Source organism: Zychaea mexicana (assembly GCF_025766255.1).
Source record: "Zychaea mexicana strain RSA 1403 chromosome Unknown BDB00scaffold_113, whole genome shotgun sequence".
Taxonomy (NCBI): Eukaryota; Fungi; Mucoromycota; class Mucoromycetes; order Mucorales; family Lichtheimiaceae; genus Zychaea; species Zychaea mexicana.
In genome coordinates this window covers 73,298-87,565 of record NW_026516776.1, presented here as the reverse complement: position 1 = coordinate 87,565, position 14,268 = coordinate 73,298, and the positions used below count along the sequence as shown (strand labels likewise).

Here is a 14,268-nt window from a genome sequence, read left to right as displayed (position 1 = left end):
ATCGTATGATACAAATGCAACAAAACAAAACAAAAAGAATTGATGAAAATGAAAAGTAGAAGTTAAATGTAGTTAATTTTGTTGTTGAGAATCTCCTTTACCATAAAATTCATTATCCACCATATGCCGGAAGCACTGCAAGATAACATTATGCTCTTCACGGATCTCTTTTGATAGCAACTAACAACCACGACATGTAACTATTAGTATTAGGACATAAAGCGTGGACATAAAGAGGAAATATCCAATTTGGGGTCATATCTTACCATTCGCAAAAGGTTGGGTCGTTTCTGTACAGGTCTGACGTTATTGTTTTGTTGTTGATTATGTTGTCGCTAATAATATTCTCCATGTTAGCACTGCTCCACTAGTAGTCTGTTGTACACATACACACACTTTTTATCTCTAGCATTTTGCAAAAAAGATTTTTTGTCTTACCTGTGGTTTTTCATGGACATATCGACACTTGTTTCCATATCTACATGATCCCCTCATAAACGCCCTGCAACGAGGGCCCGCTCGCTGTGGCTTCTCTGGTAGCGCGATTTTGCCCATACTTGAAGGATCCTTGGATGTAACTGCGTCCTGCTCCAAGTCCACACTTCCATCCTCGCCTTCGTCGTCGTCATCAGCTTCATTATTACTGTCATCCGATCCATAATCGCCAAGCGCTCCCAATACACCTTCTTTTTTTGGTTCTTTTTCCTCGCGTTTACGCTTTTTGCTGTTCTTTGAGTCCGCGAGTTGACCACGTGCTTTTCGCGCTTCTGATTCTTTTTGCTATGTGCAGGAATGAATACGGACTCTTTAGTATAACTATAACGCCAATTTTCTCTTCTCTGGTGTTTTTTCTTCTTCTCATAATCAAGCCCATCATCCATAGTAAACTTTTCTCCCCTCTTTACCTTGCGTTCTACATTAGCTTTTGAAGGCCAATTCTTTTTTCGAGCCTCAATCCATGCAGTCAGAGCTTCGGGTGTATCAATCTTGGGCGCATTCGGCGGAATAACGCCATCCGGTTTGGACCTAACATCATCATCAACGAAATAAAACATGCGCTTGTTAATAGATTTCTCTATAAATACCTTATAAACACATCCTCTCTCTCTTTTATCTTCCGTAGCTCACTTTTTCTTTGATTCGCCTATGCCGTGCTCAGTTGCTAAATGCTCGTCTAACACAGACTTGATGGCTGCAAAGGAGCACTCGGAACATTTGATATGCTGTGCTTCGTGTTGCTCAATAGCTTTAGCTGAGCGGTAATAGCGATTGCAACAAAAAGTGCTATATGATATTGTACAAACACATATCGTCTGAGTATATAAACTCGAAAGGAGAATGAGACGGAAATGTTTATTACCTTTGTGGTGTTGTGTTACTAGTTGATAGATCATCATAAGCAACGACCGATCGTTGGGTATAGTCAGGTTGATTCGTGATCTGTTGTTGCTGCTGCTGCTGTTGTTGTTGTTGTTGTTTGGGCTGGTGATAATATGGGTGGTGTTGTGGTTGTGGTTGATACTGGTAATGCTGTTCAAGTTGTTGTTGCTGTTGGTATGAATCAAAAGACTGTGGAGATCGCAACGCTGAGCTGATTGAAGCAGCAGCTAATGCACCCAAGCTTTGTCTTTGCTGCGTTTGCGATTGTAATTGGTGGACAAATGATTCCGAGTGTGGTGCACTATTGTATCGTTGCTGTGGTTGCTGCTGATTGTAATACCCGTTTTGGTCTACGGGTGCTGGCGGTGCGTTATAATAGTTCTGTTGTTGCTGTTGCTGCTCGTGACCGTAATGTGACTCTTGCTGATAATACTGTTGGCTCCATTGCCAGTTTGGATCGGACGAGTGTGGCCACGGGTATGACATAAGGAACAGTAAAGCAAATTAAGAAAAAATTCTTTTTTCCTGCAAAACTCTTCCAGGTGCTAAACGAAACTCAGCGAATTTGACAACAGGCATATCGTTGACCCAACATACCGGGTCATAAATGAAAAAGCTACTATGAACTAGTGCTTTTAAAGCTCGATTCGCTAAATAATTCTTCAGAAAAAGGCGCGTTATAGGAACGCGTTGCTCATATGTACAAAAAGTGTGCTAATCATTATAGGTACATCGCGGTAGAAGTGAAAAAGATCACGTTGCGTCTCTGTGACAACGCGTCTTTTTTTTTCGCATAATTTTTATTTGGCGTCGCACGCGTCTTTTTCCCTCTTCTATCTTTCTCTTCTACTTAACCCTCTTCTTTGTTTTGTTTCTGAAAACTATCATGTCCTTTGTGCAAACTCAATCTCCCAGCCAGTGTCACTTTGAAAGAATGGTCTTGACCATCCCACCGTTAGTCCGTCACCGGCGCCAGCTCGGCAGAAGCTTTGGCAAAACATCACTTCGCGCAAAGTGCATCGTGCAGATCGATTATCCTCACTACCATCATCCCAATGATTACTTCTCGCTGGAGAATCTGGACAAGATCCTCGATCAAGGCGTATTGACAATACAAATATCCTTTTACTTCTCTTGGTTAAAAAGGAGAAAAGTAGTGGGCTTGCTGTTGACGACCAATGATGACATTTGAATCCTTAACGCATGCGACCTCGTTTTTTTCTTTTACTGTGCTACTAGGATGAATGGTCTTGCTTGCGTTGAGCCGATGATTTGGATAGAGGAGCCATTGCAATTGGTACGTTTATAAATCGCACAGAAACCCTTGGCTTTTCGCACCATCATGATGGTGCTAACTTGAAACCGTTATCTCTCTCAGATATTAAGACATTGTGGACTGCAGTCCGAACGTCTGGACACCACCACACAGACCCAGCATTCTCACAAGCCTGGTAAGTTCGCTGTTGATTTTATGCAGTGAACTATTCTCATTCATTTCTTTACCAACGCGTGAAACGGTATCGTCGTAAAAGATTACCGATTCCGATTGCTGCGTAGCACGTCATCCTCCATTAATAGTCCACTGTCGACTATGTTACAGCGGCCAGCACCTCAGGCGAACTTGATCAAGATTTATTTGTTGATGGACTGGGAAACAGAAGAGGTTATTGTTTTATACTTGTTTCATAGCCTGTCATACACTACTTCCTCATTGACTTACATTGCGATACAAGCAGCCGGACAGTTTGACCGATGCCCTACAAGAGCCCACTGAGATGATAAACGAATATTTATTCAATGCAATGTTTCACGTCTTTTGTGAGAATATTGGTCCAATGTATCCTTTGGTGTTTTCACCCGTATACGCCCAGGTAAAGGATTATTTTGAAAGAAGAGCGCATGGCATATAATTTACCTAGACACCTATTCCATCCATTCAATCTCTGTACAGAAAATGGTTGAGATAACACATCTCATTCCTGTCATCGCGCAATCAGTTTACAAGATCGTCTCTGCGCAACAACTGGTAGCAGTTGATCATGATAGACAGTCGCAGCCGAGTGCTACAAATCAAGGTTCTATGGCAATAATCCAGGTACAAAAAAATATGTTATAACTATGTGACGTCAAGTTGTCTTGGATATGTCGATTGATAGCTGTTGCTGATGATACCGACTTTTTTTTATAATAAGAGATGCCTTCGTGATGCAAGCATCCTTCGGCGTGTGTCCGTTAACTCGCTCGAGAAAAATAATGACGAGGGTGCGACTATTACTTGGACCGACCTGGTTGTTCTTCATTATTATAAGTTAAAGTGTTCCACTCCAGTTCCTAAATTCACAAAGGTTGGTTGATCGCTTAGACGACGGAGACGCAGAATAGCAGAATACAATTACTAACCGCCATATCTATTCACTATTGATTGGTAGATCACTTATCGTGCCTCTAAGCACGCTCAACAAAAGCAACAAGAATCCTCCAGCACAGTATTATCGTCATCATCACTACCAACTGTATCACCACTGTCATCACTATCCACGGCGCCATCATCGCTATCATTGTGACCCACATACTGCCCTTAAATTGTTTTCATACATATAGATATAGTACTAGTAGACTTTTTATTTATACATATAACGGATGGATCATGAAAGAATATATAATTTTACAACTTGCTGCTAAGCACCTTCTGCACTGACTCCAAAACGCGGTCAAAGATCTTGGCGTTGGCAGCAATAACACCCTTGTTGCTCTCCAAAGTACGACCAATGGAGAAGTCCAAAGGCTTTCCATTGACATCGGTCACCTTACCACCAGCCTCAGTCACCAACAAGGAGCCAGAAGCGTGATCCCAGATCTTTTCGACGTAGGTCTTGCTCGTAGGCAAGCGGAGGTAGATGTCACCATCACCACGGGAAATGGAGCAGTACTTAGCCTGGCTGTCCATGCGGACGGCTGGGCGCGTAATACCCAACAGCTTGGCAATCTCAGCAGCATCGCCGTGCGACGAATGGCCGGCTTCAACAGATTCACAGAACGTGGCTTCTTCGGTTGTGGAAATATCGGCAAAGTGAATCTTGGTCTCGGCAGGGTTGCTGAACGAACGTTGGAAGGCGCCTTCGCCGCGTACAGTGATGAACAAGGTGCCCTTTTCACCGTCAGGCTTGGCAGGGTCAACAGGAAGATTGGGAGTGCCCATCACACCCAATTGGACTTGGCCATCAACGATTAATGCCAAGCAAACAGCGTATTGTCCGCCGCGCAAAAAGCCCTTTGTGCCATCAATGGGATCCAATGCCCAGTGACCTATTAATTATGTTTTTTAGTTTGCCTACTACTCCTAGATGGTGTATCTACGCTGTAAGCTTTTTAAAGATGTAGTCGAATACTTACGTCCTTTGGCGCCACCAGCATAGTTGCCACGATCAATTGCTTGCAGAATCTATGGTGACACACAAGATATGTTTTAATGCTGTTTTGAATGATCGAAAACTTCTAGTTGCTTGTGCGTAAGCTACCGTATACTCATACTAACCTGTTCTTCAGAGAGCTTCTCAGAGTCATCCAAGACACCGTTAGTCAGTGAGTGAACCTTTTCGCGGAGCACTTTACCGGCATCGTCACGCAGATCTTTGGAATCTTCTTCACCGACAATGGGATCTTCGGGAAATGCCTTGTGCAAATAAGTGTTGATGATGGCCTGAGCCGAGAAATCGGCAACTGTAGCATAAGAAGCAATCGTTCGTTTGTTATTTTACGTGAACAACCAAAATGTCCAATTTTTTTGAGTAAAGTGGTGGTTCAGTTTACCAGTGACAGGCGACTTGTCGTTCTTTGTCAGAGTTTCGTTGGCAACAAGGTGTTGAAAAACGGACTGGCATACTTTGCTGGCTTGCAGCACAGCTTGAATGGCAACGGAGCGTTCAGTAGCGAGGGCTAATTCACAAGCATTATGCGTGTTATTCAGGGTTATTTTCTTTGAACATACAGCATCATGGTTCCTGAATCTTTTTTCTCTGTTTTCTCTTACCGGACATTGGTGCAAAGAAGTGGTGATGCGCGATCATCTTCGTCCGAATCGCCGCGTTTTTGTTGGCAGATCTTTTGGTACTCCGCATGTAGAAATGACAATGGCGCAATTCTCGGCAAAATGCAACGCTGGTTATTTTGTTCGGAACTGTATGAATCATTAGAAAGTTGCTGTAAAAAAGAAGAAAGAGATGGGACTCGCTCGCTCGGAGAACTTACATCCGTGTTAGCTGCTATAACCAATCAAATATCTTGCGATGCAGCTGGTACGACTCGTTTTACTGCAGTGTTACGAGGTGCAGATACCTTCTTCTAAACATATTTTACGCGATATCCGTCAGATTACTTTTCTACTACATAAAGAAACCCCCAATTTTTTGGCAGTAGTAGCATCAAGTAGTCAGCTGTTGGTCATCAGCGGTATATGGCACTTGCAGTCTACGAGAAAATTAATCACCTAACTTGTGCTGACAAAAACTTTGAAGAAGGAAAACAGTATACAACGCGATGCATAAAAAACGAAGTGAAGTCTTTGGCTTACTCGGTTCCACTAGCAATAAAGAGCTTTTCCGACGATTCAGATTGCACTTTAGGCAGAGCGGCGAGAACAAGTGTTCACAAATATAGAAGCAAGCATCACCTCAGCAGTACTTGGCAGTTGATGAGGCTTGCTTGGTCGACAGAAAGTGGGGTCCTTTTGGGAACAATGGTCGACTATACAGTCCTTATAATACAATCACATTACGGCACGGAAATGGTTATCCCTAAAGGAGCTGGTACCACAGCCGAGCATCCTGTGGATTAAGTCAACCAACGTGCAATGGAAGACCTTATGGCAAAGGCGATCGCTGACGATTAGTATCAGTCTAGGGGTAAACGGATGTTTGATATCAGAACGGATTACTTTCTGATCTGACGGCGCTCCGCAAGATGATAGAAATTAAAAAAGAGAGACGTTTTAAATCTGATCTCCTCCCACAGAGTAGCATATTGCAACGCTAGTCACTCTCCAGCTTCCACAAGAAGAGCAGTTGATTGACAACAGCAGGTGACCGAGAGCGAACGCGAAGCTTTGATCAATGGAGCATCTTGCCTAACCTTTTAAAAATCAGCCGTACGCGCGCATACACTCTAAACTGTAAAGTGCAGAACGCTGCGGCTGTACTGATTGCTTTTATACACTGTCATGCCCTCGGTGGGTACTGGTATATGCAAAGGCATGAACGAACAAGACTACCAAATTTTGAAAATTAATCAAGTACTTATAAGCCGTACGAGAAGAGACGCACGAGGAGATTATTTTTTAAGCGATTTACACCTAATCGCATGAATTGTATCACATTGATATATACGTTCACAACGAGTATCAGTAGCGGAAAACCTTAGCCCATTATATACAATCACTACCTGTCAGAGATGTCATTTCGCCGCCTATTTCTTATCATACTGCAAGGAAACTTAGCTACTTCATTCTCTTTGCCCGAAGAATAGATGTACATGTAATGGTTAGACAAAAAATGTACGCTACCATCACCATTAAAACTGCAAGTGCAGTTTTCGACCGCTGAGTTATCACGTTTAGCAGCCTTTACAGATATAAGAGAATGTTGGCAGCCTCAGTGGCTAACACTTGTGCTTTAAGGATCAACAACCACAGTCAGTCTTCCTGTATTTGCGCCAAACCTCTTTGTAACCTACGTTGCTGATGGCCATCGAGCAGAGCCATAAACTTAAAGGTGATTTAGGGGAATCACAATGAAAAATGAAAAATAATCCTGCTGCACTTCCAGTATTAGGTGAGCGGTTGTTCATCGATGTACTCAATACGCCTTGCAAACGATGACTATTTTAGGAGGGAGCACGAGTAGAGCATGAGTCACTGTCTGGGACGAGGCACACAGCGCTTTGAAGCAGACATGTAAACATTCCTGTTGCGTGGTCTATGCGCTCACTGTCAAATGAACTCTTGTAAAATATCTCCCGTTGGATATGAGATGTATATGTTGACACTGTTTAATATTGCAGCTTCATGTGAAGAGTGCGTTTTGTCTCTGCTGAATCAGCGACTATTGCTATCGGTATGAATGATTTTGGTTGTCATGGATACAATTGCCTTTGGTAATAACCGATCATAATATACTTTGTTGTTTCTCCTTATTAAAGCATAGCTAGTTGTTATTAGTTTTCAGTGAAGTAAAACACAAATATCTCAAGTTTACTATTGTAGTATATATCATTATCTAGGAAGAGCTTTATTGCTCAGTCAAGTGAGCAGTTCATTTGATTAAGGTTTTAACTCTCATTAATAATGTTTATCGTGCTTAATCTCTTATAACATTTTCCTTGTACCACTACCGACTCTTTTAGCAAAATCAGAGCGTAATATAGCAATGAAAGACATCAATAATTACGAAATGGAAAACGATAGAGAAAGCAGGTTAATAAGGTTTTTGTCACAAAGTAATCCAGAAATAAGCAGTCCCACAAAAATAATAAAAGTGATGCTTCCAACTGATTGTTGGAATCTGAATTGGAGAAGCTGGGCGTCGATCCCAGTGCCTCTCGCATGCTAAGCGAGCGCTCTCCCATTTGAGCTACATCCCCTTGTTGAATATTCTGTTTGAACGTATATATACGTACATTCACATTACTAACAACAACAATATACAACAACAACAAAATTATAATTAAAATTATTAAATAAATAATAGAGCATTAATAAAAATAAATATTTACAGCACTTAAGACATATAATGCAAACTAGAAAAAGTTTAAATTTTTTTTGTGCTAGGTTTTTTTGACACAAGCTATCTTTTGGTATGTTTGGATATTGTTTTCTAATATCCAATAGTGTTTTTTAATAGATTTCATTATATAATTTTAAGGTAAGTAAGAGTGAACCAGCTGAGCTAAGAATTGCAGTTCTAATTTTTTTCAACACCTGAGCACTCTTGCATGAGGCCGAATTTTTTTTTTACCTTACACATATACGAACTCTGTAATGAAAAAAACAGCCGAGAATAAACCATCTAAATCACATTCTTCACAGCTACAACAGCAGCAACAAGCGTCAGCAATTTCGCGGCAGGTGCTAAAACCAGGCGCACCGTCGTCCTCTGCTCAGGCGGAAAGTAGCAGTGGCAGCAGCAATGGCAGAACGCTTCTTCGACGAACAGAATCGGATTCTGCTCAAGTGGCACCTCGGCAAAAAACGGCGCAACCACTACGGAGCAGTAAAATCTCACAAAAGCTTGTATTGTTTCCCCCAAAATCCGTTGAACCATCAGCGGTTGGTTTGGAAAATGTCCTTCCTTCGCCAACTAAACCAGAATTAAACCATTTCGAGCATCTTCATGAAGAAGAGGAAGAAGAACGACGACAACGACAACGACAACAGCAAGATTGGCAACAGCAACAACAGCATGAAGGATGGAGTCCTTCCAACGAAGAACGAGAGACAGCAGAGATTCTACGACCGTCGTACGGTTATCGAACAGAAGCAGAGTACATGACACAAGACGAGCGCGATCTTGCTAATCTTCCTCGGGTCACAGCATATTCTACGGGCGAAGGTTACTCGTTGGGTCCTCTTCGTCAATTTTTACGTCAGCATCATCGCGTTACTCCCAGACTATACGACGAGTGTTTATATGCGGCATATCACTTTCCATTATTGACGATGCGTCCTGGTAAAGAAAACTTGCTCAACGTGCGTGTACGTAGCGCGTCTCCACTTACTGAGAGCATTTCCGACGATAGCGAAATGGATTACGACGAAGATACATACGAACAAAACGGCATGGATACAGTCGGATCGCATTTGCATGAACACGATGAGGACATTGCTGTCAGCCCTGTTCGTCACTACAACAGTAGCAGCCACAACGGAAGACTGCAATCATCCATCTCAGCGCCTGTTTCTCCAGTAAAAGAAGATATTCCAACATCCCCCATAGCGACAATGGCTACAGAAGCACCAACAACAACAGCAGAACCATCAGCTATTACGCCTACGACTCCGCGACGTGATAGCATATTTTCCGGCGGCGAAGTTTTTCTTTTCGACTATGGTGTGGTTGTATTTTGGAACTTCAATCGGGCTCAGGAGATTTTGATGCTTGAGGATTTTGCACAGTTCTCGTTGCGTCCGTTCCGAGATAATCCAGATGAAGACATGCAGATTGAAGAAATGCACTTTCAATACGACGTATCTCAAGTCAAGCCTCGCATCTTCAACGATATGATTACGTTAAAAAGCAGCAACCATATGATCAAGTTAACTCTGTCTCATGGATTATCACAAAGCGCGGTTCTTGCTCGGTATGAAGATATGATGGACAAGACAATTGAGGTATGTATGGATTCTCGGATGATAGATGCGTATCAAAAATAAAAGAGGCAGGGACGGGTGAGGTCTTTTTCTCAATCGTGCTACGTTAATCATCGTTCGTTCGATATTTAATGTATTTATTTAGGATACCAAGCATTTACCTAAAGAAATGGCACAGACTGGACGGCTAGTGAAAAATAGAGTAGAAATCACCAAGGTTAACGGTCAACTATTCAGCTTGCGCATGAATGTCAATTTGGTTTCCAATGTCCTTGGTAGGATGTGATTTTTTTTTGTTGTTCAGAAAAGAGTTGCTTATCAGTGGTATATAGACACACCGGAAATCTTTTGGTCCGAGCCTGCTTTACAACCCATGTATAACGCTATCAGAGGTAAAGAATCAGTCCGCTGTAGTTTAAGGTAGTATAAAGTCAAGATTTGGCTATTGATTGCTCCATTATTGTTAGATTACCTGGAAGTCCCGCAACGCGCAAAAATTCTGAACGATAGACTGAAGGTTATCTCTGATTTGCTTTCCATGCTCAGAGACCACCTTACGAACTTTGGAGTGGAATATCAGACGCTGATCATCATCTACCTCATCATCATCGCTGTTATTGTTGCATGCGTAAGTGTTTTGTTTTTTCTTAGTAATAAGGCAGGGTGAGGCACAAGAGGGCGGATGCTCCTTCGGAAAGCGGATGACGATATTTATGACTTTCTGAACGTTCTAGTTTGAAATCGCTGTCAAGGTACTGCAAACAATGCGTGTGCTCTAAAAACGACGCCACACCCTACGCTCCAGATATACCCTATTCTTTGCTTTCAAATATGGATAGGCACTATCAAAGTATAAAAAGCGCATGTAGTAGATATCTTTAAAATATATATATAAAGTTACGACTTGCAGTCTTCTGGGCACTGTGCTGTAGGTCATATTTATAACTTGAATTTCCACGTTTTGATGTCGATACTGGGTCGTGGACGTTGCCTGCTTATCGAAGGAGTTTTTTCAAGATCCAATGGCTCAGCATGGATCGCCTTTAGATACTTTTATTCAATAAATAAAAAGCTTGATCATCTTTGATATAAAAAGGTTCGTTTACTAGTACAGCGTTGTATAAGAGAACTACAGCGTGAAGAGGAAGAGGGAAAAATTCTGGAAGACCAACACTTAGTTGATGGGGTGGAAGAAGAAAGCCATGGCAATGATGGCATAGGCAGCCTGGTTGTCATAGGAAGAAGTATGATTAGTATCACGTGCACGTGCACATACACATGCCCAATGGTTGAGGAAGAGGCGAACAAGTAAGACTTACCAAAAGCAAGGCACCTTCCAACCAGTTTGAGCGGGCATCTTGAATAAGGTAGTTGACAATCAAAACACTAGCAAACAGGATGACGGTCTCAAAGTCCTCAAAGAACAAGGTCATGGGCTGGCCAATGAACCAACCGGCAATAACCAAAACAGGGGAAACCAAAAGACCAATTTGAAGCGACGACGACAAAGCAACACCAATACACAAGTTCATCTTGTTCTTCATGGCAAAGGTGACAGAGCTGACATGTTCGGCAGCGCTAATAGTAGCAGTAACAGTAAGAGTAGCAGCAATATATTCGGACTTATTAGTATATTTGTCCCTCAAGTTTATGCTCCTCCTATCCTCCACTCCCGCAGTACTTACTTGCCGACCAAAGGAAGGAGAATAATACCGACAAAGGTCTCGTTGATACCCCACTGGTCAACAACGCCTTCAATGCTAACAAAGGAAATCGGAGGTAGAGGTTTAGTTTTTGCTATTCTTTAGAGAAAACACGATGCATGCAATCCAACTTACGCTCCGACAAGGAACTCGGCATGCAGTGACACAAAACCGGCAACGGCAATCAACCTATCATCACGTTTCATACATGAGTAACAAGATTAGTGGCTCCCATTGCCCTTTTTTAAAGACTGGTCACAGCGCTAGACAACTTACAAAACGGCAGAGAAAGCCAAGGTGGTAGTAGGAACCTCTTCCTCATCAACTTCATCTTCGAACTAAAAACGAGATTCAGCGCGTGTGAATACATATCGGTTCTCTCAGCTTGCATAATACCATCCTGGCCATCTTCCGCACAACCTGTCCCCACCCCCTTTGAGCGCCAACTTACGAATTGAGTATGGGTCTTGAGCTAAACAGACATAACAAAGACATAATGTTAGAAATGATGAACTCCCTGAGTCACTTTACGCGAGTTCCCTTTTTTGATATATTACCTGGAAGATCAAGTACAGAATGTAGACGATCAACAAGACGATCGAAGTACCCTGGCTCAAAGCCAGGATGCCATCAGTAGCCTCCTTACCATCACCAGCGACAGTAGCGAAAGCAGCAGGCACCAAGAGGGACAAGACTGTAAGTGAAAGCAACGATGATGACGTCTGTGCAGCTGCAAGTACAAGCAAAACAAATAGTCAATAGATATGTCATGCGGCTCTCATTACATCGAACGGATACATACCGATGCTGCTGAATTCCTGTTCACTGCGCGTCAAACCGCCCAAAAGGAAACAGAAGCCGAGAACCTAAAAATCGTGATAGACGAGCCGTTCAGGATTTCCTGCCAAAAGTTGTGCTCTCTCCTAAATCATAAGTCTATAAATACTTACCAAAAGGATGTTTGACAGAATAGAGCCGAGTATGGAAGCTGTTAAGGTAGTACAATGTCAATAAGGAGAAACTTCTCTCTTCCACACACCACCAAAAGAAAAAAAAGTCCGTCAAACCTTGAACAACGCGAATAAGTCCTTCCTTCAAAGCGACGATACCAAGAATAAGTTCAACAGCGTTACCAAAGGTAGCGTTAAGAAGCGAGCCGATGGTCGAGCCAGTACGCAAAGCAAGTTCTTCGGTGGCTGTTCAATAGTTTTCTCTTGTGTCAATAACATGCGTGGAAATTATAGACACGCTCTATAGCTCCTCTTTGCAGCATAAAGGTTCTCTTTTCCATACCAAAGCCCAGCATTTTTGCCAAAGGAATAATGGCAATAAAGTTAAGGGAGAAGACAACAGGATCAGAGGCGCCAACAAATGAGAAGCCCAAAGCAATGGGAACAAAGATCAAAAGAACATTGAACCATGAGTTGGTGAAGGAGACCTTCATCGACGAGAAGAATGTGGGAGCAGGCTCGTCATCGCGCGAACTCCCGAGAAGTGGCTGGCTTTCGTGGTTCATGGTTGTGTTGAACTTGAGAAAGAAAAGGGTAATAAAAAAGAAAGAAAAGGAAAAGACGTTAATAAAGCAAAAAAAAAAAAAAACGTGCAGTAGCGCAGAGTTGGGTTCTTTATTATATACCCGGTGAATTCGATTGATATGGCAATTTGATCGCCCCGATCCAGCTTCTCATGTAAAAACGGTAGTGAAGTAGAGCAGCAGCGTGTCGCGCTTCATGCCGATGACGGCCTTACATCTTTACATACTCTATTTATCACGACTTGTGTCGCTGGCTGCATCACATTGACGTGAAAGAAATAGGTGGCGATTCAAGAGCAGCGTATGACACTTCTTTCTATGCAAGACGTAGCCTAGTTCCTAGTTTCGATGTCTTTGTCGCCAGGCGATCACTATGCTGCACTCACTTCTCAGCAACGAGTCTTCCTATCTTCAATAATATAAAGCATAACCTCCTTCTTGCTTTGAGTATCGCTTAGTGCTCTAAGCGCTATTATGGGAGTAATAGAATCCATAATCGACAACCTTATCCTTTTTCCTGTAGGTCTGCTAAGAGCCTTCTGAAATTTCCACTTTCTAATTAAGGCGCACAAGGACCTTGGTTATCTCCTAATATGGTGCTTTCTGGAAAGCCTGTTTCCTTCTAAATTGTCCAACGTGAGCCACACCTCATTAAACGTTACATCATTGCGAGACGGGGCTTGGCGAGAATGTGCGAAAAACAGGACGCATTCATTGCATAATGGTTGCTGTCGCGACAAAAAGCTACTTTTCAAACATGTCATTTGCTACTTGAAACATATTCAGGCCATATACTACTCTGTTATTACGTATGGTACATACTAACTAATATGGTGTTTAGGATGGTACTAAAAGAGGGATCTTGGAGCTTTTCAGAGATATGCATGGGATATAATTTTGTGCTTGCTCAATGTATGACAGCGAGTAAAATAATTTAACTAGCTCTACGCTCGTGCTGGTTTAGGAGTATTGGTCAACGACCTATCTTTAGACGAAAAAATATTTACCCAGTACATACTGTACCGTGCATTATATCGATACTATAGGAAGGACGAAGCCTGCCTTCGAAAGGGAAGCCAAGCAGAGGATCAGGTAGAACATGCATGTTTTGTTTTTCCTCTTTCTATTGTAATGCATTAAGCCGATAAACATCTTTTTAAAGTGTGCGGTTTTCAAAGGCGTGCGATTCCTTTATTGGTAAGCGTCGATTGTGTATGCAAAAGAAAGATGCACATCAGCCAATAGTGAGTGGCTTACGTACCATATGATTGATTTTTTGGCCTTTTAAGTCG

The 14,268-nt window shown here is 42.3% G+C and overlaps 5 protein-coding genes and 1 non-coding gene across 6 annotated transcripts; 2 read left to right on the top strand and 4 right to left on the bottom strand.

Moving 5' to 3' along the window:
* Positions 1–72: 72 nt before the first annotated feature.
* BDB00DRAFT_877637 (uncharacterized protein) lies at positions 73–1,866 on the bottom strand (the record flags this gene model as incomplete). The annotated part of the gene is made up of 6 exons (XM_053127641.1): positions 73–180; positions 267–335; positions 439–780; positions 906–1,026; positions 1,129–1,284; positions 1,361–1,866. The coding sequence occupies 6 exons, from the start codon at positions 1,864–1,866 to the stop codon at positions 73–75; spliced, it is 1,302 nt and encodes a 433-aa protein (XP_052974517.1).
* Positions 1,867–2,266: 400 nt separating this feature from the next.
* On the top strand, positions 2,267–3,944 carry BDB00DRAFT_877636 (uncharacterized protein; the record flags this gene model as incomplete). Its single annotated transcript, XM_053127640.1, has 8 exons — positions 2,267–2,517; positions 2,620–2,677; positions 2,759–2,831; positions 2,913–3,043; positions 3,117–3,251; positions 3,332–3,475; positions 3,573–3,725; positions 3,810–3,944. The coding sequence occupies 8 exons, from the start codon at positions 2,267–2,269 to the stop codon at positions 3,942–3,944; spliced, it is 1,080 nt and encodes a 359-aa protein (XP_052974516.1).
* A 19-nt stretch (positions 3,945–3,963) lies between these two features.
* Positions 3,964–5,708, bottom strand: BDB00DRAFT_849224 (3',5'-bisphosphate nucleotidase). The gene is made up of 6 exons (XM_053125354.1): positions 5,629–5,708; positions 5,411–5,557; positions 5,191–5,316; positions 4,916–5,100; positions 4,774–4,822; positions 3,964–4,686 (listed from the first exon to the last, which is right to left on the bottom strand). The coding sequence occupies exons 2-6, from the start codon at positions 5,496–5,498 to the stop codon at positions 4,046–4,048; spliced, it is 1,089 nt and encodes a 362-aa protein (XP_052974515.1). The 5' UTR covers positions 5,499–5,557; positions 5,629–5,708; the 3' UTR covers positions 3,964–4,045.
* A 2,232-nt stretch (positions 5,709–7,940) lies between these two features.
* BDB00DRAFT_t107 lies at positions 7,941–8,013 on the bottom strand. The gene has a single exon. It is a non-coding gene; the product is annotated as a tRNA-Ala (tRNA).
* Positions 8,014–8,410: 397 nt separating this feature from the next.
* On the top strand, positions 8,411–10,518 carry BDB00DRAFT_772882 (uncharacterized protein; the record flags this gene model as incomplete). The annotated part of the gene is made up of 5 exons (XM_053120069.1): positions 8,411–9,718; positions 9,918–10,014; positions 10,072–10,131; positions 10,207–10,367; positions 10,474–10,518. 5 exons carry the CDS (start codon positions 8,411–8,413, stop codon positions 10,516–10,518), a joined length of 1,671 nt encoding a protein of 556 aa, XP_052974514.1.
* Positions 10,519–10,744: 226 nt separating this feature from the next.
* Positions 10,745–13,025, bottom strand: BDB00DRAFT_849220 (Sodium/calcium exchanger protein-domain-containing protein). The gene is made up of 11 exons (XM_053125353.1): positions 12,736–13,025; positions 12,510–12,638; positions 12,393–12,430; positions 12,245–12,308; positions 12,000–12,172; positions 11,894–11,914; positions 11,719–11,780; positions 11,578–11,631; positions 11,425–11,499; positions 11,059–11,317; positions 10,745–10,964 (listed from the first exon to the last, which is right to left on the bottom strand). Exons 1-11 carry the CDS (start codon positions 12,956–12,958, stop codon positions 10,914–10,916), a joined length of 1,149 nt encoding a protein of 382 aa, XP_052974513.1. The 5' UTR covers positions 12,959–13,025; the 3' UTR covers positions 10,745–10,913.
* Positions 13,026–14,268: the final 1,243 nt, after the last annotated feature.